We start from the raw sequence: 23,072 nt of genomic DNA on the forward strand, positions 1-23,072 counted from the left end.
GTATAAAACAACAGTATAAAACCATAATATAAAATACAATTTAATAGGTTTAATAGGTTTCAATATCGACTTTAAAATCACTCCAAGCAATTTGCAAGAATACTGTCTTAAGTAACTAAAAATGAAAATTCCTTCAAAATTTGATTTTGGGAAGTAGCTATGCTAGCTCTTAAAAAATCAGGTCCACAGCAAACATTTCAGATCAAGCCTATAAAATACCACACCCAGGTATTGATCAATTCAGTTACATTCAGCTGATATTTCAAACATAAAATAATATAATAAAAGGCTACAAAACAAAGTTGGAAGGAAATTATGTACTACATAATACGATTTTTGAAAATTTGCTCCAGTGTACAGTGACCGTCCTAAATATGTGCTGGATTACACATTTTCTATGGCAGTTTTGCCCAGCTTGGTGCCCTCTAGATGTGATGGACTACAACTCCTATCACCCCCAGCCAGCAATGCCACTGGGTGGGATCGGAGTTGAAGTCCAACATATCTGAAGGGCACCTGGCTGAGGAAGACCGATCTATGGTGAAAGGCAATAACAATAAAGCCCTTGTGAGCGCTGCCTTGTGAAATGGCTGCCTGCCTGTTTTCCCAGCATTTCTCCCATCATGAGCAGGGTAATTTATAAATCCTGAAAGAGGAAGGCTGGGCTTTAAGCCATGTACATGACACATCTCTAGTGCAATGCACATATGTGCTCAAAATGGCTTTGGAAAGTAGAAAGAAGAGAGTCCGGCCATTGCATTGGGGTAGGGTGACCACATGAAAAGGAGGACAGGGCTTCTGTATCTTTAATAGTTGTATTGAAAAGGGAATTTCAGCAGGGGTCATTTGTATGCCTGCAGCACCTGGTGAAATCCCCTCTTCGTCCCAACAGTTAAAGCTGCAGGAGCTATACTAGAGTGACCAGCTACAAAAGAGGGCAAGACTCCTGCAGCTTTAACTGTTGGGATGAAGAGGGAATTTCACCAGGTGCCCTATGCAAAACAATAACACCTGGGGGGGATCTGCACGTCGCTCCCAGAGCGCTTCTATGTGACCCCAGAGCACCCCGAAAACGATAGTCTGACTTCCCTGTAAAAGAAACGAGGAAGAGCCATTCATGCCGCCGACGCCGATGACGAGGAGAGCTCGGCAAAAGAAGGCGGGGTAGAGAGCTTCTTCCGCTCTTCACCCCGCCTTCTTTTGCTGAGCTCTCCTCGCCGGCGGAGAGCTCTCCTCGTCGTCGTTGTCGTCGGCATGGACGGCTCTTCCTCGTTTCTTTTACAGGGAAGTCAGACTATTGTTTTCGGGGTGCTCTGGGGTCGCATAGAAGCGCTCTGGGAGCGATGTGCGGATCCCCCCCCTGCTGAAATTCCCTTTTCAATACAACTGTTAAAGATACAGGAGCCCTGTCCTCCTTTTCATAGGGTCACCCTACACTGGGGTGTTTTAAAATGTCCAGGTGAGAGGCTAGAAGAGATGTACACAGCCACTGGGCTGTCTTCTCCAGGTGCTTCCCCTTCGTTTAGACTTAAATCATACATGCAAGCAGCATAGGTTACAGCAGGCAAGGCGATTGCCTCTAAGCGCTTTCCATCGCACAGAATAATTTCACTCAGGTGCTCCTGTACTCAATACAAAAAAGATAAGGAGGGAGAAAGAGAATAAAGGCCGTTCGCCCACCCGCCCACCCCCTTTAAAGCAGCGACAGACAGAGGAGTTCTGCTTTTTCACAGAACAGTAGCTCTGGGTTTCCCTAATCTTAATCCACTCCTCCAAAATTGTGATTAGCCTTGCTGGGATTTGGGGTGGGGGGAGAGGCAGGCACATACAGGTAACTGTGCTTTTCCCTAGCAGGGCGAACAGCAGCTTGGGGCTGGGATTTAGGCTGGGGAAATAGCATGGGGAGGGACAATGGGAAGGGGTTCTCCACTCCCTACACAGTGGTAAGAAAAAGTTTGTGAGCCCTAATGATAATCATGGGAATTCCGTAGTTTTAACATAATAGCCCTCATGAGTCAAAACCAGTATATCTAGTAGGATTAATATTAACCAATTCTGCGTCTTTTGAAATAAAATGATGTATAAATTAGGCAAACAATGAGTCAGGGTATGGGCCAAAGTAGGTGACGCCTGATTGCATCGGTTTAATTAAAGGGAAGAACCAGGGTTTAAGTAATGAGGTAGATCTTCAGGGTTGAGTTTGGGAGGCCCCACTCTACAAAAGGACCAGACACTTTGGAAGTTTGGTTTTCACCATACGGTTGTGTGGGGGAAAGGGCCCATCTGCACGGGTGGTTTTGTGCGGAGTGAGAGTACATCAGGCTCGTTCATGGCCTTGTCACCACTCCGCAACCGCTGTGCAGCTTCCCTTTCAAAAAGACACATTTTCACAAAGTCCTTTGAGTGTGTCCTTTTACCTTTAAGTGGGGCTGCCACTGGGTTCTGCTGCAGTGTGCCCCTCCCCGTGAATTAAATCCTATGGAATGGGTGTGCCTAGGTGTGTGCCTGTGACCTGGTCAAGGGGTGTTTCCTATTGCTGTGGACTGTCCCTTCCTCCTCACCTTTTCCCCCATTCAGTGTAGCCTGCTTTGGACATAGGCTTCCTTTCCTGATTTAGCACAATTTTGCAGTAGTGCCGTTCTACTCCTTATCGCTGCACAATGTCACAGTTTGTATGTCACTCTGTACAGCACCATGTACACTGATGGTGCTAAATAAATAAATAAATAAATGATGGAATTGTGCAGCTGTTTCAGGGGCGGCTTAGAACTTTTCTCGTTTACCATCTTGACCTGGCTGCTACTTCACAGTTGCATGCTTCCGATTTAGGGACTTAAGAGGTTTTCTGCCATACCTTTGCAGCTACTTCAGCACTACCTACATTGCTGGTAGCAGAGCCACACAGCAACTAACTTGGGATCCATTTTAGAGTGATGATTTTGCACGTAACCCCGATCTCAGTAGAGTTCTGGGCACCAGGGGGAATTTGGCTCACCCTGGGAGGGTTACTTTACTAAAGTGATTGGAAAGTCACTGGACATTTTCAGTGGGGAAAAAGCAAAGCATGTAGAAAAACAAATCCTACACATTAATACTTGCAAGGAACTGTGGAAAAATATAACTATGCCCTGTATACTCGTAGGATCATGGCTTTGTAATTTGGCAGTATTGCAACTTCGCAGTCCTGTAACTTCACATTAGTGCTATATCATAATTGTCATAATTGACTGTCATTTCGGTGGAGAAAGGAGGCTGACAGGAAGAGATGTCAGCTACACATTTATGAAGGGATTTTTAGGTAATGTATAGTCTGTTTTTTATGCTTCGTGTGCTACTGATAGACCAAAGTGAGTCTACCCAGGAATGGCCATCCAACCAAAAACAAACCAACACATTATCCAGGAAGAAAAAAACAAACCCCAGAATAATATCCAAGGATATCTGCCGGCCACTCTTGCCTTAGCTAATGTGAATGTTCATGATTCAACGATCAGAAAAAGACTAAATGAGAATGGTTGCCAGGAGGACAGCACTGCTGTCTAAAAAGAACAGTGCTGCCCGCCTGAAGTTCACTGAAAACCACGCCGATGATCCCCAAGACTTCTGGAACAATGTTCTCTGGACGAACAAATCAAAGATACAACTTTTTGGCTTCAATGAGAAATGTTACGTTTGGCGAAAAACAAACACAGAGTTTGAACAGAAGAACCTCATCTCAACTGTCAAGCATGGTGGTGGGAATGTGATGGCTTGGGCCTGCTTTACTGCCTCAGGGCCTGGGCGGTTTGCCGTCATTGACACAACCATGAATTCTGCAGTGTAGCAGAAGATTCTAGGGGAGAATGTCAGGCCATCCATCCATGAGCTGAAGCTGAACCAAAAGTGGGTCACGCAACAAAACAATGACCCTAAACACACAAGCCAATGTTTTAGAACTGCCGGGTCAAAGTCCGGATCTAAACCCCATTGAAACGTTGTGGCAGGACCTGAAGCGAGCTGTTCACGCAAGGAAGCCCTCAAATGTCACTGAGTTGAAGCAGTTCTATAAGGAGGAATGAGCCCAAATCCCTCAAAACTGAAGTGAGAGACTAACCGACAGTTACAGGAAATGCTTACTTGAAGTCATTGCTGCTCAAGGAGGTGCCACCAGGTACTGAATCTAAAGGTTCACATACTTTTTCACACATGGATATTGAATGCTGAATCAGTTGTGGATAAATGTTGAAAAAGCATCATGTTAGCAGGGCTGGTGCCAGACTATTTTGTGCCCTAGGCAAGTGAGCTGCTTTCACCCACCCACCCCAGCGTACCTGGGCGCGGGGCACCATCTCACCAGCCCAGCCGAAGCGAAGCCAGGACGCTGGGGTGGGAGGCCGGCCAGCTTCAAAAAGGCGTGCCCGGAAGCTGCTCTCCCAGGCACCGTTCCGAAACCGCCCGCCCACTCCCCCACCCCAGCATCCTGGCTTCGAAGCCAGCACCTGGCCGGAAGCAGCTCCTGGCTTCGAAGCCAGGACACTGGGGTGTTGGGGCGGGCAGGTGGCTTCAGAACGGTGCACCTGGAAGCCGCCCTCTCAGAGCCACTGTGGGAGAGCGGTGCCCCCCCTTACCTTGGCACTCTAGGCCGCCGCCTGAGCTGCCTCTATGGCAGTGCCGACCCTGCATGTTAGTGTGCCATTTGTTTAATCAGGTTATCTATTGTTCTTTAACTAGGATTTAGGGGTCCGATTAAGACCTAATACCATTTTTGGATGGAAATATGGGACAGTCCTAAGGGGTTCACAACCCTTTTCTTGCCACCATACTGCTCTGCTCTGATCAAAACCTGAGCTCCTCCACAGCTGCTTTCATGTGGAGAAGACGTCATCTCAGACCACAGATCTCCCACATCACATCTGCTTTGACCTTCATCATCTTCCCAAAGGGAGAACTGACCTGTCCCCACACCCCACCACTCATTCCCCACTCAGGGTTGCAAATGTGAGGCCCGGCACCTCTTTGTACCTTGCGGGTGCCCCTCCAATTGGGAACTGAAAAGAGTGCATTCTAGTCAAGAAGCAGCTGCTCACATCCCTTTCCCCATCTGGTGCAAAGAGTGGTGGGGCTGGTGGGGCCAAGGAACCCCAGGGCAGGATATGACCTATGACTGCTAGGCGGCCATCCCTTGTCTGGAGCAAAACAGCATTTGAGCCTCCTCCAACTCATAATATTCAGGACCTCCTTTGTGCCAAGGTTCACCAAGGATTTATTTTCAATACCAGGCAGGCTAGAGTTCTGATGGATGTGAAATAATGACAAAGAAATGTGTCTGGCTCTGAGCATAAGAATGTCTCCCCCATCGCTACTACCACTAACAATAAATCAGGAAAAACGCATACAAATCCCAGCTTTCTACAGTGTCAATTACTCGGTGCAACTGTGATATACACATCCCTTTGCCATGGATTAACAGCCCAGTTCTCTCCACGTGGTTTAACTTAGTGGAACCAGAGGGGTAAGAGATCACTTGCCTCATCTAAAGTGTCACAGGACACTTGCCGTAACATGGTACTGATGCATCGTATTGGAGCATTATCCAAAAGCCATCGGTGTGCCTGGGGTCCAGTCCTGACAATAGTGCATCATGGCACTATCAGAACACCCTCATTCAATTTTGTGACCTGTTGTATTGGCCAAGCCCAGCAATTTATTTACCACTATGGGCTGGCTTAATGTGGTTCAGTCTGTCCTGGGTGCTGATTGGATTAATCTAGGCTCCAGCACCGAGGAAAGTGTTACTGTGTTACTCCAAGGAAATGAACCAGACAAATTCAAGGAGTCTCCTAGTCCCACCATTCCAGTTTTGGCTGCTGAACAGCCCTAATCACACTCATGTAATGCCTTTGTCTACTGGAGACAAACATTTGATGTGGCCAAGGTATTGTAGCAGCAGCTGTAAAGGAGGTTGATTCCAATGCTGTCAGTGACTGCAAGAGATGAGCTCTCTCTCTTTCTCTCGGAATGAGCACTATCACATCTTCTAACATTTAAACTCAAAAAATGCCGAGAAGCTAAGGAGTTGCCATACCCTTCTGGGAAGTCTACTACGAGACTCATTTAAATCCATACAATTACTTTAATAAATATGCGAGGGTGTTCTAGAGATTAATGGTCTGAAAAACTATGATTTACAGCAGAGCCTGAAGCGAAGACTATTTTGCATTAGCAGAGGAATGGACTAAGGAAGTGTTTGGCACCAACCTTTCACCAGAAAAGCAAGGGACTCTTGGCATGTCCCAAGCGAACCCTGGGAAAGAAAGAAAAAACTGCAGGAAATAACCTCGCATTAGGAGGCAGAAGAAAAAAGGCTGAGACACCATAACTATCCTTCAAAAGATGCCCATTACAAATTACAGATGTTGTCTTTATTTCCTAGATGTACATTAGAGTTCAGAGAAAGAGAGAAGCAAACTTGGGGGAAAGAATCAAGGCGAACAGCAGGCTTTTAATGGCATCTCTGGACATCCTGGGCAACCATTATTATTATTATTATTTATTTATTATTATTATTTATTTATTTATTTATTATTATTATTTATTTATATAGCACCATCAATGTACATGGTGCTGTACAGATAACACAGTAAATAGCCAGACCCTGCCGCATAGGCTTACAATCTAATAAGTTGTAGTAAACAATAAAGAAGGAAGGAGAATGCAAACACGCAAATATCCACTCCTGCATCACTAGAATCAAGAGCTGCCAACTTTTTATCTGGCCGGACTCCTATGCTTTTAACATCTGCACAGCAAGCAGGCGGACATTCAACAGCTGAAGACTTTCCAGACATGGAAATGCTGCGATGGCGAACAAAGAAACCCTGCCTACTAAAAGGCAAAAGATACCTGCCCGGGGGTGGGGTCAGAGTTAGCCACTCTTATCGGAACAGTCCAGAACGCTCATGTTTGGCCCAGTGCTGGATATTTGCCATCAGCTGGGCTTTAACTTGCATCAGGGCTCAAACCTGTTTTCAGAGGCTGAACTCCATCTGGGAACATCTGTATAGACTAAAGGGGAGCAGGCCACAAGCTGCTCCATTGCCTGAGGCAGGGGATTCATGCGGTCTCATGGGAGGGCTGGCCCTGGAGAGAGGCGTGGCTATCCTGGGGCTGTAGCTCAGGGGAAGAGCACCTGCTTTCCATGGGGAAAGTCCCAGGTTGAACCCCACTATCTCCAGGAAGGCCTAGGAAAGGGTCCTGCCTGAAACCCTGGAGAGCCATTGCTGCCAGCCACAGCAGAGACTACTGAGCTAGATGGGTCGATGGGCAGACTTGGGATCAGGCAGGGTCTTCACGCCTATGGACACAGTGGCAAAGTGGCTCCCCTTGGTCTGTGTCTCACCCTATGCACTACTCCACATCGCCTCTCCAAAGGCCTGGGCTGGCTGGCAACCACACACGGATTGCGTAAGGCGACGGCGGCACAGGCGTAGCGTTTCAGGGCTTAAATATCCCGATCACTGACAAGCCGTTTTCCCAGCCCCCCCCCCCCCCCCGCAAAACAACAAAAACAACTCTGAACTCCTTTTAGTTTACATAAAGACGGAAACTCTCTGCCAAATTGAAACGTTTAAATCAAACCCTGCCAAGTTGAAATGTTTTGGACAGAGCTTCCCAGAGAAAACAAAAGCTTCTGGTGTCAGCCTGACAACCCACGGGCTGGTTACACCATCGCACAACGGCCGTGTTGCATGTTAACGACTTCCACACTGGACGGGTCTTTCCTGATTTTTTAAAACACTTGAGCTTCAGACCACCGGGGGGGGGGGGATTGGGGGGTGTCACAAAGAAGTTCGCTGTGGGCTAAGCAAAAGGACTGCAAATTGCAATTGGGGAAAAAAGAGGCTTTGCTTCATAGGTTGCTTTATTAAGGAATTGAACCCAGAGAGCGTTCGACATGCCAAGAACTGGCCTCTACGACTGAGCTACGGCCCACTCTACCAGCTTCTCTGTCATGAGAAACCTCCTGAACAATTCCAATAAATGGTCATGCTTGAGCCCTGTCCCAGAAGAGAACAACACCCCCGCCCATACCATCTAGACAGTCTCCAAACACACGAGGAATGTTAGGGGGGGAGTTCACAATTGGGGTTTAAAAGTATCTCTTCCTCGAATTAGCTGCTTCAAGTTAATGCACAACTCGCGGTGGCCAAAATGCACACTTGCATTACAAATGCCCTCCCTGTATTTCTTCCGAACAGACCCCAACATCAAGAAGCGTACGACGGGCCGGAAAATGATTTAAAAGTCATGTGTGAAAACGTCCTCAGGCTGCTGTGGGTGAGAATAGGCGCATTTTATTTAGCTGCTTGTTAATGCTTTTTTTGGGGTGTTTTTTTTACGCTGAAAGCAAAACGAAGGGCGTAGCGCTAGAGGTGCTTTGTGCGTTGCAACGCCTTGACAGTCCGCCTGCACCCTCCACGATGGAAGAAAAGAAACATTTGGTGTTTTCAGACATGTGTTTGGCACCACAGGAGACTCCTGATTGGCTGAGGCTCCCTGTCGTGTGCTCGCAGCAACGTGTGCTGTCTTTTCAGCAGCTTCTCCCGCGTCCCGCTCTCCGTCCCCACCTGCTCGAGCAAAGAGTCTCATTTTGCCTTCTAACAGGCAGGAGGGTGGCAGATTTGCCGAGGCGCAGGGCAGGCACTATGGCTGCACCATCTTTTATATCTGTAATGTGATTAAACAGACAGGATCCAACCCTATTTTAGGAAAGCACATTTGCCTCCTAATGTGTGAAGTGGCTGAAGTTGGTTAACGCTGTAGCCCAGCTGTAGGCAACCTGGCGTCCTCCAATGTTTTGGACTGTAATTCCCATAAACTCCAGGCAGTGTGGCCAATGACCAGGGATTATGGGGCTTGTAGTCCCAAACATGTGGAGGACACCAGGTTGCCCACCCCTGTTGTAGCAATTTACAGGTCGTGAGCCTGATCAAGAAGCCATCGAAGCTAGTATCTTGTCTCATAGGTCCTTCAAACCAGATAATTCCAGTTATTCTGCCAGCACATGAGATTAAATAGAGCAGTCCCTCGTCGCTTTATATGGGGGCTGCAGTCGTTACAAGGATTAAGAATACCTGTAGCATTAAAACAGATGTTCTGAGAGAAACCTTGAACTACTTCATCAGGATCAGTTGCTGATATTCTAATGTCCGAAGAATTTTTCTAGCCCAACTTTAAAATCGAGCATCTGACTCCCAGGTTAAGCCTGTGCGGTGTGAAAAACATGGCCTGGTCTTGTTTTAAGTCTGCCATGTATTAAGCGTACATACACTATTCGCACTTTGGAAAGCCGTTCATTAAACGTTAAATGCTGATCATTTGGCCCTCCTTCCCTTAGCTTTCTCTGTTCTAAGATGAAGCCCTTCATCTTTTTATCCTGTCCTCATATGGAAAGTGGTTTCTAGCCAAACGCTTCGCCATTTTAAAATTACAACCACTTGCAGTCTGACCCTAACAACCCACTTGCCATTTTGACTTCTAACACTTTGCCGTCAGATTTCCTCTAACTACCCACATTTGTTCCTCTGGGCTGTCTCGGTCTCCAGAGTAATCCATCAAATTCCTTTGGTGAATCTGTCTAATGTGCCTGAAGACAGAGGAATCATGAAAATGGATAACGACCATATTTGTTCCCCAGAACTGCTTTATCCAGATTAAGACAATACTAAGGCTGAAAGCTAATTGCGCTGATGAATGGACATGGTTCACTGAATGTGGAAGGGGAAAATGTGGATTTTTAAGAAGACTTTAACCTTTGCAAAAGGCTGCTAAATGCTGGAGTATTGTTATGAATTACCATGGTGCTTTCAATTGATTCAGGGAATGTCTTCAAGACAACTTTCTAAACAATTATCATTTGCCAATCGTAGAGTGCATCGCAGCTATGGTAGGGTGACCATATGAAAAGGGGGACAGGGCTCCTGTATCTTTAACAGTTGTATAGAAAAGGGAATTTCAGCAGGTGTCATTTGTATGCATGCAGCACCTGGCAAAACTCCCTCTTCATCGCAACAGTTAAAGCTGCAGGAGCCCTGCCCTCTTTTGTATCTGGTCAAGAAGGCAGGGCTCCTGCAGCTTTAACTATTGTGATGAAGAGGGAGTTTTGCCAGGTGCTGCATGCATATAAATGGCACCTGCTGAAATGCCTCTTTTAATAAAACTGTTAAAGATACAGGAGCCCTATCCTCCTTTTCATAGGGTCACCCTAACTAAAGAACACATCATGTTCTCCAGCTGAGCATGGAGTTAAATGGCTCCCTGAAGATGATCCATTCCAGCCGCCTTCCTTAAAAAATGGAATCCATCATGCATTAACTAGAAATGTTACAATCTCCTCTGAGACATTTCACTACTCTTACTGGGGCCCACTTGGCTTCCCCTGGAATTCCTCAAATTCCTGACAAGGAACCCCCAGGTTCACCTCAAATTTCACTCCAGGAGTAATTTTGGTGGCAAATGTATCATTAAGCCACATTTCTCCCAAGTGCCAGCCCTACCCAATTACCTCACATTAAGAGTGCACTACAAGTGCACAGTGCAAGGAGTAGTTCCCTAACACTGAAATGTTGCCCCATTTCTCTGTTAAATTCATTTAGCTCTATGCAAATTTGAAGTGGCAGAATGCCTAACACGGAGGCTAGGCTATTTTTCTCTCTCAAAAGCCTCTGATGGGCAAGCTGGCCAATACCCATCCTAATTAGCAAAGGTTTTCCAAATGCATTTTTTTTTTTTTTTTTTGGAATGGCTGCGTCTTGCCTTGTTTTGCAGTAGCAGAGCTATCCTGAATCCTTTGGGACATTTCGAAATGATGTGTGTCATCTCCAGAGAAATCTGGAATAATCACAATCAGCAACTGAACACTTAGGAAAATCCCCAGTGAATCATGATTTGGCTCAGCTGATCAAGACATTTGAGTTTCTAACAAGCGACGACAGAAAGGGAAAACCGGGATAAAAGCGATCACGAAGACCGTATCCCAGGCAGGAACGGAGTTTGATTCTCGGCTGAGAACAATCAGCAGAACGCCATTAATACAAATTATTACCAGAGGAAGAGGCCTTCCTCTCCTGCCCTGCCCCAGATGTGTGGATGCTGGATATGAATAATCACTGCTGCGTATGGTCAGAGGAGCGTCTCTTCCCTACTCATGTCAGTCCCCTGACACAGCACTGAGAATCAGGGCCCAGGGCCTGGGCTCTAGCATTCCCAGAGCCAAATGAAGTCCTGCATTAAAAAGAAAAGAAAAGAAAGCTGAGGATCCAGCACCTTTTGTCCATTTGGATTTTTGCCCCTATTAAAGGTTCCTACAATAGTCCCATATTTTCTCTGCGCCAAAATTTATCACAAGAGGGATTTGTGGCTTCCTTACAGCCGTTTCCAGCTTTCACAAAATTCTGGCAGGAGCTGATCGCACGATAAATGTTGATCTTCTCCAAATCTACCAGTCAGAACGTTTTCTCTCTTGCCCTCATTTAATTCACTGTGCTGAACCTCCGATTGCCTGAGAAAAGAACTCTTATGTGGCAGATCTTCAGGTCAGGGCCTAGGGGCATGAGCTGTATAACTTATAAGGAGAGAAGTGGTGAACCGCCCAGGGAGTTCCGGCTATTGGGCGGTATAAAAATACAATAAATCAATAAATAATAAAATATTGCAGTTCAACTTCCATGAGCAGGATGAACAGGTTGCTTACCTGTAACCATGGTTCTTCGAGTGGTCATCTGTGCAGTCACACTATGGGCTCTGCGCTTGCGCCGAGCCTGTGCCTCGGAAAGGTTTGTAGCTGAGAAAAAGCGTTATTTAGGCGGGAACCCCTCCCCCACCATCCACTGCGCATGCGTAGCGTGTTCCCGCCTTACCCTCAGTTCCTTTGCGACATAGTTATGAACCGAGAGAAAGGCAGGCCTCTTCTGCATCAGGGACACCGAAGAGGGGATGGTGGGTGGGTTGTGTGACTGCACAGATGACCACTCGAAGAACCATGGTTACAGGTAAGCAACCTGTTCTTCTTCTTCGTGGTCTCTGTGCATCACACTATGGGCGAGTACAAAGCTAGTGACTTACCGGTGGAGGGTTGGTGTCACTGTAGGACTGCCGAGAGGACTGCTCTGCCGAAGGAGGAATCATTGCGAGACCTGGTATCAACATTGTAGTGTCTGGCAAAAGTCAGTGGTCGTGACCATGTGGCAGCCTTGCAGATGTCGATGAGAGGGATTCCCTTGGCGAATGCTGTGGACGTGGCTAGGCTTCGAGTCGAATGCGCTCTGACTCCGTGTGGGAGTTCGATCTTGGACAATTGGTATGCCAGTTTGATGACATGTGTTATCCAAGCTGAAAAGCGTTGAGTGGAAACATTTTGACCTTTTTCTTTTCCCCCATAACAAATAAAGAGTCTTTGTGACTTTCTAAACTGTTGTGTTCTTTCTTTGTAGAATGCTAAAGAACGACGTACATCCAGGCAGTGAAGTCTTTTCTCCAAGTCGGAAGATGGAGATGGAAAAAAGGTGGGTAGAACTATTGGTTGATTAATGTGGAAATCAGTAACCACTTTGGGAAGGAACGTTAGATCTGGTCGGAGAACTACCTTATCTTTGTGAAAGATAGTGAAGGGAGGGTCGATGCGTAAGGCACAGAGTTCGCTAGCCCTCCTTCCAGATGATATGGCTGTTAGAAAGGCTGTTTTCCATGTTAGGAGGTGTAAGGGAGCTGTAGCGAGAGGCTCGAAAGGTTTTGTGGTGAGTATGTTCAGAACCACGGAGAGACTCCAACTCGGAGTTATTGGTTTTATGGGTGGAATGAGATTTTTCAATCCTTTCATGAACCGTTTGATTATAGATGTGGAAAAAAGAGTCTTGTTGTTAATCTCTCCTCTGAAGGCGGATAGGGCAGCAAGGTACACTCTGATGGAAGTGTATTTGAGACCTTTATCATAGAGGTGATGTAAGAATGTTAGGATGTGGTTGATGGAGCAGGTGTTTGGTAAAAAGGAGTTGCGTTTTGCGAATTGTGTAAAATATTCCCATTTTCTTTGGTATGACTTTCTGGTTGATGGCTTTATGGCTGCAGACAGTACGGTTCTTATCTGTGATGAGAGATGTGTTAATGAAGGATGGTTCTCTGAGGATGGATTCTCCATGCTGTTAGATGGAGAGTTTGGATATCCGGGTGGTGAATGAGGCCTTGGTTGCACGACAGCAGGTCTGGTGTTAGAGGTAGAGGGTAGAATACTCCCTTCGCTGCTTTGAGGAGGGGGGAGAACCAAGTTTGTCTGGGCCATCGAGGAGCGATGAGTATGCAGTCTGTATCGTCCCGGATTATTTTCGTGACTACCTTGTGAAGTAGTGGGAATGGTGGAAATATGTAGAAGAGGGTGCCTTGCCAAGTGTGGAGAAAGGCATCTCCCATAGAATTGTTGCCTATTCCTGCTCTGGAGCAATATGCTGGACATACGTTGTTCTCTTCTGATGCAAAGAGGTCGATGGATGGGTGACCCCAGGTGTGAAAGAGGGTGTCTAGTACTTGCCGTGCGAGGTTCCATTCGTAATGGAGATGGAACTGACGGCTTAATGAGTCTGCCAGGGTGTTGTTTGATCCCGCAATATGGAGAGCGGTGAGGCGAATGCCTCGAGGGATGGTCCATTTGAGTAGGCGGAGAGTAAGATTGACGAGGTCGGGTGAGCGAGTGCCTCCTTCTTTGTTGATGTGCCAAAGTACAGTAGTGTTGTCTGTGAGGATCTGCACATGTTGGTGAGAAAGATAATTCTCGAAGGCTGATAGTGCTCGGTCCCGAGGGAGATATGCCTTGGCTGTAGGTGCATGGAGGTGGGCTCCGATGAATTGTACTGATTGGGTTGGTTGCAAGACCGACTTTTCTTGGTTGACACAGAGACCCAGGTTGTTGAGGAGGGTGAGTGTGTATGATATGTTGTTGTGGAGGTCGTTTTTGGAATCCGATACGATCAACCAATCGTCGAGGTAAGGGTATACCTCGATGCCTTGTAAACGGAGATGTGCGCATACTACTGCCATGCATTTGGTAAAGACTCTCGGGGCTGTCGAGAGGCCGAACGGGAGGACTCTGAATTGGTAGACGTCGTCTCCTATGGCGAAACGTAGAAAATGACGGAAGGATTTGTTGATGGCAATGTGAAAATATGCGTCTTTGAGGTCTATGACTGCAAACCAGGCGTTTCTTCTTAGGAGTGGGAGGATGGATTGGAGAGTGATCATTTTGAATTTCTTGGGACGGATGAATTTGTTGATGCCTCTTAAGTCCAATATGGGTCGAAGGCCCCCATCCCTTTTGGGTACTGTGAAGTACCGAGAGAAGAATCCTTTGTAAAGATGTTGGAGGACTTTTTCGATTGCACCCTTGTGTAGTAGAGTAAGGGTTTCTTGTAATATTGTCTGCGATGGGGTGGTGTGTTTTACGACGCCGAGTGGTGGTATGGTGTCGAATTCGATGCGATATCCTGTAAGGATGATGTTTAAGACCCATGAATCGGAAGTGATGTTTTCCCATGTGTGGAAGTAAGAGGCAAGGCGGTCCTGGAAAATGTGAGGTTGAGGAGGTATGGCGTCAAAGACGGCGTTTGGTAAAAGTATCCGTTTTCTTTTGAGTACGGAATTTCGATGAGGAGTTGGTTGGTTTTCTTTGAAACTGTTGAGAGGGTTGATATTTTGGCGTCCTATCAAAGGTAGGTCTTTGATTGTACTGTTGTTGCGGGCGAAGCCAGCGCCTTGGTCTATGGGGCTGGTGTTGTTGTTGAGAAGGGGTTAAGCCCATTCTTTTTGCCGTATTCCGTGCTTTTTGGACGGTGTCGAGTTGTTCATCTGTTTTAGAATTGAAGAGTCCCTCGGCATCGAACGGAAGGTCTTCGATGCGAGAGCGAGTCTCTGGAGTAAGGGTAGCTGAGCGAAGCCAGGCATGGCGGCGCAAAGCTATTGATCCAGTCATCAGTTTAGAATAGCAGTCTGCTTGGTGGCGGGTAGAATTAGTCTGGAGTTTAGACAGTCGAGAGGCTTGAGCCTGGAACGCGCGGGCAAGTTCTCGCTGGTCCTCGGGTAGATAATCGCAAAGCGACCCGATTTTATCCCACAGAAACAGTTGGTAACGGGACATTAATGCTTGATAATTGGTAACTCTAAGACCAAGAGCTGCGGCTGAGTAGGCGCGGCGTCCCATAAAGTCTAAGCGTCTCCCCTCTTTATCTATTGGGGCAGTATGTGTCTTCTGGGACTTAGAGTGGGAGGATTCCACGATAATTGAGTTTGGCTTTGGATGTGAGAATAAGAATTCTACATCTTTAGTTTGAACTTTGTACATAGATTCTAACTTACGTGAAGTCGGTGCCATCGTTGAGGGTGACGTCCATGTTTGTTTTATTGTTTGAAGTAAGATGGGTGAAAAAGGAATCTCCACTGGGGTTGCCGATTCCGGGTATATCGCATCGAAAAAGGGGTCCTGGATCTGTTCCTGTTGCTGTTGAGCATCGACTCCCAATGCTGTAGCCATGTGGAGAATTTGTTCCGCAAAAGACCCCATTTCCTCCGATGGAGATGGGTGGTCTTTAGTTCCGACTGCGTCGTCTGGGGACGGCATCGACGGGGGAGAAGTGGGTGCGGAAGATGCGTCTGAGTCATAATCTTCAATGGAAGGTTGAAGTATAGGTCTTGGTGTCGTAGCTGCCGGAAGCTGAGGAAGCCGTTGGGAGGAAACCATGAGCGAAGTTGAGCGTGGTGGAACTGGAGGTAGTTGTGTATCTTGTCCAACCTCCTGAACGTAATGTTGCCGGTGATGTGTATCCGGATATGGGTCATGGTATCTTTCTCTCCTATAGTGGGGAGAGTAGTCTTTGTGTGCATAATAGTAGTCAGAATATCTATCCCAATCATGAGGGGATCTAGACCGACTGCGATGTGGTACATGGTAGTACCGGCTGTAATGCTCCCTATAGTGAGGTGGGGAGCGTTGGCGTGAAGTCGATCTAGGAGAGTATCGATCACGATAGTATAAGTCTTGGTCTCGTTGTATGGGTACGAGATTGTCTGAATGTGGTGCTTCTCTGTTCGACAGTTGTCGAGTTGGAGAGCGTTGGTGTCCACGATGTGCCGACGTAAAGGAGGGAGGTATTGCCTGGCCTTGCTTATCGTGTTGAGGGGCGGGAGATGGCGGGAGGGGTTCTGCTGTAGACAGAGGTTCCCTCATCTCGCCGTCGGACGTGGAAGAGAGAAGTTCAATGGTCGGGCGTTTAGCCAGGTTTGAACTCTCTGTTACTGCTGGTAATTGAGGCTTTCTTTTGTTTCTTTGGACGAGGTTCTGGAGGAGATTTGGCTTTCTTCGCCTTTTTGGAAATCTTCTTTGCTGTAGATACAGTAAGAGATCGCGAGGTCGATGCTGACGGTGGAACTGTTGTCGGTATCGACGTGGTGGTCGATGTCGAAGCTTTAGGTATCGAAGTTGTAGGGGACGCCATTTTTACGGGTTGGAGGGTTTGCTTCCAAAGTTGCGCTTTTAAGCGGTCTGAGCGATGGCGTCTGGTTTGTTTGGAGAAAGCCTGACAATGATGGCAGGTTTCTACGATGTGTGTCTCTCCGAGACAAAGGAGACAAAGAGAATGTCCGTCTGCTGCAGGTAGCTTACTGCTACAGCGGACGCATTTACGAAAAGGGGCCTTAAGGGCCATACAAAGTAGGATTTAGTAGAGGGATAGAAAGAGAATGAATAACTAACTAACTTTTTTTTTTTTTTTTTTTTTTTTTTTAGGAGAAAAAAGGCGTGAGAATATAGAAGAAGATTGGAGTAGGAAAAAGGAGTAAGATTGGAAGGAAAAAACTCAGCTACTGCAAAAAATCGAGGAGGAACCTTTCGACGAGGCGCTAGGTAAGGCGGTCGCAAAGGAACTGAGGGTAAGGCGGGAACACGCTACGCATGCGCAGTGGATGGTGGGGGAGGGGTTCCCGCCTAAATAACGCTTTTTCTCAGCTACAAACCTTTCCGAGGCACAGGCTCGGCGCAAGCGCAGAGCCCATAGTGTGATGCACAGAGACCACGAAGAAGAACTGGGCTATAACCAACAATCGCTATGCATAGACATTGATTTGCAATATTCTGGGTGCTCTGTCCTGATTTGATTCATTGCTCACGTGAGTAGACCATTCCTGTGAGTCATTAAAGGCCAGTTTATGTATAAATCAGCCTTTAGGTGGAGGATCTGTAAGGCAACAAAAGTCGAAAACCAACATCTAAGGTCCTCCTCAGGGTGCCTACTCCGAGAGAGGCTCGGAGTGTGGCAACGAGGGACAGGGCCTTTTCGGTGGTGGACCCTAGAGTATGGAACGATCTCTCTGACGAGGCTCGCCTGGCACCAACGCTGCTATCTTTCCGGTGCCAGGTTAAGACTTTCCTCTTTGCCCAGGCATATGGAGGCACATCTTAATCACCCACATGTTTAGTTTTTTAACGGTTTTTAATGCTTTATGTGTGCATGTTCTGTGTTTTAGAATTTTAAATTTTGTATACTCGTTTTTATCTTAATTTTAGAATTTCTGTAAACCGCCCAGAGAGCTCTGGCTATGGGGGCGGTATATAAGTGCAATAAATAAATAAATAAATAAATAAATAATAAAACCAGGACTCCTGGTAACTGGATTACAGTGCCCATCTGCTGAAGGAATTTTGAGTTGGACTGTTTTATTAAGAGGTGTCACCTAAACAGCATAAGAAGGCCCAGCGCTGGCTGATTTTAGCATCTGGTCAGCTCACTCGGAACTGATGGAACTCCATCTTGCCCCCCAAAAACTCCACCCGAAGCTCCGCTCTTCAGGCCGAGCAATTTGACTCCCAATGAGGAGATTCTTCTCGCTGTTGGCCTGCCTGGATTACAATGCTTGCCTCTGGCCTATCAGCCTACTAGTGGCCATTTTGAGGGACTTGACCTTCAACGACACCACTTACCTGACTAATAGCCCTCCTAAACTTGGGACTCTGATCTGGCCACCACTTGGAAACTCTAACTAAACATGATGAGAGACATGGAGCAGTCATATCTGTGTCTCTTTCCACCTCTTCATCATAATATCTAGTTGGACTCTTATGTCTGATAAAACTGAGTTGCGCATTCACACCCCTGATGGCCAGTGATGTGTTAATAGGAGGCAGGGCAACGCTAAACATGAAGACATCATACATTGTGTTCAGAGGTACCAGGGCTCAACTAGAAAGCCCTTCTCACTTTCCACATCCCAGTACATTCTGGGTTTGAGTGCTTGTTGCAGGGTGGGTGGGTAGAAGGAGCAGCAGTGATATATCTTGTGTGGCATCTCATTATCTGGAGAAAGGCTGTACCTCAGTAGTCTTTGTACATCCTTTGGATACAAAAGGTGCCCCTCCAGCCAGCAAAAATGCAATAATTAGTCAAATTAAATACCTTGCAATGTTCTGCTGCTTAGTTAGCTGCCTGAAGAAAGCTACCTCTTTTCTCTAAGGTTCAATCCCCGGCATCCTTAGCTGGGGACCAACATTCCCCCCTCCTTGAAACCCTGGTAAGACATCCCCAGGCCGTTTCTACACTTGCCTTTTCCCCCCAGGATTGTCCCTGGATCATCCCTGTGCATCCAAATGACCCACAAGGGATCCCGGGAGCAGGCAGGGACGATCTCTCCATTTTTCTTGGGATAATCCTTAGGTGTAGAAAGGGCCCCAGTCAGTGTAAACTAGCCTGTTGAACTTCTTTGAGCCTCAGTGCTGAATTCCATTTTGGAGAAGCTCTTGGAAACCTGAAGGCAAAGGCCCTGTGGCCAAACTACCCAAAGTACCAGCATATCTGGTCTTAAAGCTCTCACAGCCAATGGACTAAGCCTTAGCAGAGGCGTTTCAGCTTCTTTATAAGAGAAAAAAGGTACAATAGCTGGGAAACCACCAAATGCTTGGTGGCCGGAGTGGGCCAGATTGGGAAGGCTGGATTCGGTTTCTGAGCCAGGCAATAATAAGCTATATGGCCTGACCTACATCCCCCATGTCCTGCCATAGAGCCTCTGATCTCACAGGTGTGTGAGAGGATCAGCAGAGGTCAGACACAGGAGACACAAGTTGCTCTTAGCTCTGCCCATCAGTGAGGCTGTTGTCCTTAAGTGAAGTCAAGTAGGGTGAGCTTAAGAAACAGCACCTCTTTCTTTTTATTATTAAGACAAGAGCTGCACGTTCAAGATGGATTCATGTGGGTCACCGATCCCTTCATCTACTTGAGTCACTCTCTGTATGCACCATCACAATAGATATGGTATACAATGTATGTTCAACAATCAACAATATATATCCAAAGCATCCAGTCTTTCAAAGTATGGGCTATGGGTGAAGGGGGCGTCACTAGTCTATGGTAGTGAGCATGGAATTAGAAGGTGTTAGGGTTTTTTCTGGGATAAACATTATCTTGAGCCATGCTCGATGATGTTCTGCATATGATGATAAAATCCAACCCATTCTTCCCCCTCACTTCAAATCATTGGCTTTAATGTATTAAGATTTAAGCCTCAAATCTCCAAAGCAGAGGTGATCAAAGTGTTCAATGTCACAGGAGCCTCATAACCCTCCATACCTCCTCTTCTGCATGATAGAAATCCATAGCCACAACATTGTAATGATCTTTAGTAATCTAAACTGGCCTCCTGCCATGTATTACTATGTTGTCACTTCTTGTTCATTCCATAATAACTTCAGCCATGTTTGTGATCATGCAGGAAGTCTGAGAAGCTGCAGTTTCACCCAACCAGTCCCCATATTTTGTGACTGTCTCTTCAGCTCCTGACCCTTTCTCAGTTCCTTCTCCCCTGGGCTCTGATGGGGTGTGACTCTCAAGGAGAGGGGGGGAAGCTCTCCTAGAACAGGGATGGGTTCTCCATCCCCCACCAGCCCAGCCATCATGTAGGCCAGCAACATCTGGAGGGCAATAGGTTCCTCATGCCCACCCCAGACAATTATACACACACACTTCAAAATACAGTTTGTTCAGATACACTGTTCTAATGATCCAAAAGGGAGAAGAAAAAACAGATCTATGTATAAAAATACCATCATTTTATTACATTCCACACAATACATTGTCAAGAATTTCAAAATTCCACAAGATATTTTCACACACAGGCAACTGGGTGATGCTGACGATGTCACAGCTGTAAGGGGAGGGGGGGTGAAAGGTGGCAGTAAAAATCAGGGGTTGGCAGGGCAGTCTTTGGCGATTTTTTTTTTTTAAATGGGCTATCTCCATCAGATTAAACACAGCTAGATTGGGCATATTCGACCCAGTGTGAAATCTGGAATACTGCTGGATTTATTTACACTTGACTACTGTTAGGGGCAAGATCAAGAAAATCAGCGGGATAGAACAGTCAAGTTCACCATTATCTGTCATTGCTTCATTTGGGGGATTTCCTATCACAAGTACCAGTGCTATAGAAATCAACATATTACTTCCACACTGGAAGAAGTTTTACTGGGACCCACAGAGCTGACAAAACACATCTTAAGTGGTGACTTCCGGATTATTTCCTGACCTAAGATGAAGTCACCTTGCTCAGAGGCCCTCTTTGAAGAGGGTTGCCTGCCCCCCTCCCCATTTTCTGATATGAGATGCTCTCACATATCCTTTCTTTCCAGATGTAGTTTATCAGCACACACACTCTTTTTTTAATCATATATACTCTGGACTTTAAAAAACCAGTTTCTCTACTAAACAGCACTGTGTGGCGTTAACCCAGCTAAGCAAGCATCTCGGCAGAGTAAATTTGCTTCATGCACTAGAGCATGCTACCTGAACAACACAGGGTGGAAGGATGTGACCTACATCCCTAGATAAAGTGATCCTTTGGGAAACTGGCAAAGAATATCCAGTCTCTTTCATGACCCATGCCAACCCTGTGTATACATGGGATTCAGTCCACTGGGAATTTGTCCTACACAATTAAATCAATGGGAGTTGCTCAAAGGGGCACCAGTGTTTCAGTAAACTGATTTTAGTAGGGCTTGTATAAAAGATGCCCCCAATGGAATGCACCCATGGCTTTCACCCCAGCACAAAAATTCTATGCTCTAAGGTTGCAATCCTATACATACCTACATGGGAGGAAGTCCCACTGAACTCAATCGAGCTTACTTCCAAGTAGATGTATATAGGCTTGTACTGCAAGTTCCTGTTTCCATGAGGAAAAAGGGGTGGATAGTAATTTTGAGAAGCATATAACAACTAGTCTTTACTGGATTTTTTAAAAGCAAACAATGCTTTTTTAAAGCAAACAATGTGTTCAGTGGAGATGTATTTTTGCCTGAAAATATATCAGACTGAACAATTCCAACCACCTTTGTGTGTTATCACTTGTTAATCTATATAAGGCATTTCCATTGCATTACTTCAGAGCAAATCAATAGATAGAGGCTTATCGCGGACTCCATTATGCCTCCTTCGTTAAAAGATGCAGAGATATCTGGATTTTAGCAGGCCCTATTCTTAGGGTTTTGGTTGATGGATGTCATTACCGACATCTTAAGAAGCAACATGACCGCCAACATTGACTGGGGGCGGTCAGCCATTTATGTGAACTTGGAGAGAGAAAACGGAGGGGAAACCATTCTTTGTCTTTTGTAAATTACTAGTAAAAATACAAGGAAGAAATTTCCTTACTCTCACAAAATAAGAAAAGAAAGCATCGCTAAGAGTGAGGTTTACTAATCAAAATAAATAAACCTCAGATTTATGACCTATAGCATTTTCCAAAACCTCAGATGTACTGATGTCTATGCATGACTCTAAGGCTGGGTTTAACGCATAAACGGAACATTCATTGTGAGCTTCTCTTGTATAAGGCAACTTGAAAAAGATTTGTTTTGTCGAGGGATTAATTCCACTACCAAAACGATGGCTATGTTTTCGTGACGTCTGGGGGGGCGGGGAAACACTATAAGATCTTAGATCTGATCATCTCCAATCCTTTCTGGGTACGTCCCATCGTCCACTGTGGCTCTTTTTTTCTCCCTTTTCTTGTTTTTTTCCTCTCTCTCTCTCTCTCTCTCTCTCTTTTATGCTTGCCATATTTTTTTTTTTTCCTTTGGCTGCAGCCTTTCCTTTCTCCACCAGTCTGAACCTGCTGACTTTCTTAAAGATATCAAACATAAACCCAGCCAGAGCTAGATAAGGCAACAAAAAACATCGTTCACTTCTCCAAGTAAACAAATCAGTGTATTCGTCATTAAAAAGGTATTCCGGGCCTTCCACGAGGCAGGGCAGGAAAAAAGCACTCCCTGTGAAAGCCTTAGCGGTTACAAGCAAGTCCCAAAGGACCTTTCCAAATAGCCATCCAGCCGATATCACGCACACATGCACACTTACATACATCGAGATAGAGATAGAGATATACAAGCACACACACCTATACTCTTGCATACCCCTCCTGACTCGCTACCGAGTTTCCTTGCAAGTTGTCTACTGGGAAAAACCAAAATCAAGTCTTTGAAAAACCAAAATAAAGGAGCATTCACTTTCAAAGAGACAGCGGGGAGGTGAGTCTCTTCTCGCGATCCAAGATGCAGCATTATAGTTAGGAGTTTGTAAAAGAACAAAGGGCTGGGGAAAGAGATGTCTTGAGTTCACATATATGCTGGGCAAGGAGAAAAGTGCAAAATTGAGGCAACGTATCTGAAGTCTTAATTCCTGTTCTGTTTTTATTGTGTTCCTGTGTTCACTCTCAGCAGTGCGAGCTGCGGTCTTGTTCTAGTTTTATTGTTAAGGTTGGCTCCACCGCCAGAGGGGCCCCGTTGGCATAGTGGGAGGTTTTGTAGGTGATGGAGTGATCACTCTTCTTGGCCGCATAGCGGAATCGGTGGTAGTGGAGCACAAGGGCCAGCGCGACGGAGACCAGAACCAGAACAGCACCTCCGGCGGCCATAACGTAATACCAGTAGGCTGGGATGGGCTGCACTGACACCGTGTCCACTGTGGGCTCGCTCCCTGGCAGAAGGGTGCCCCCTGGGGGAGAGACAGAAG

At 46.2% G+C, this 23,072-nt stretch overlaps 1 protein-coding gene across 4 annotated transcripts in view; it reads right to left on the reverse strand.

Moving 5' to 3' along the window:
* The window catches only part of NRP2 (neuropilin 2), a 212,830-nt gene that overhangs the window by 12,625 nt on the left and 177,133 nt on the right, over window positions 1-23,072 (reverse strand). For 2 of the 4 annotated variants that reach the window (XM_063116134.1, XM_063116133.1), the window contains exon 16: window positions 20,117-23,054. The exons of the other annotated variants lie outside the window; for them this stretch is intronic. In XM_063116134.1, the coding sequence (XP_062972204.1) occupies window positions 22,774-23,054 (281 nt within the window). In that variant the 3' untranslated portion in view covers window positions 20,117-22,773. Of the gene's footprint in view, window positions 1-20,116; window positions 23,055-23,072 lie in introns of those variants that run through there. 4 annotated transcript variants of the gene reach the window in all.

This window comes from Elgaria multicarinata, chromosome 2, assembly GCF_023053635.1.
Source record: "Elgaria multicarinata webbii isolate HBS135686 ecotype San Diego chromosome 2, rElgMul1.1.pri, whole genome shotgun sequence".
Taxonomy (NCBI): Eukaryota; Metazoa; Chordata; class Lepidosauria; order Squamata; family Anguidae; genus Elgaria; species Elgaria multicarinata.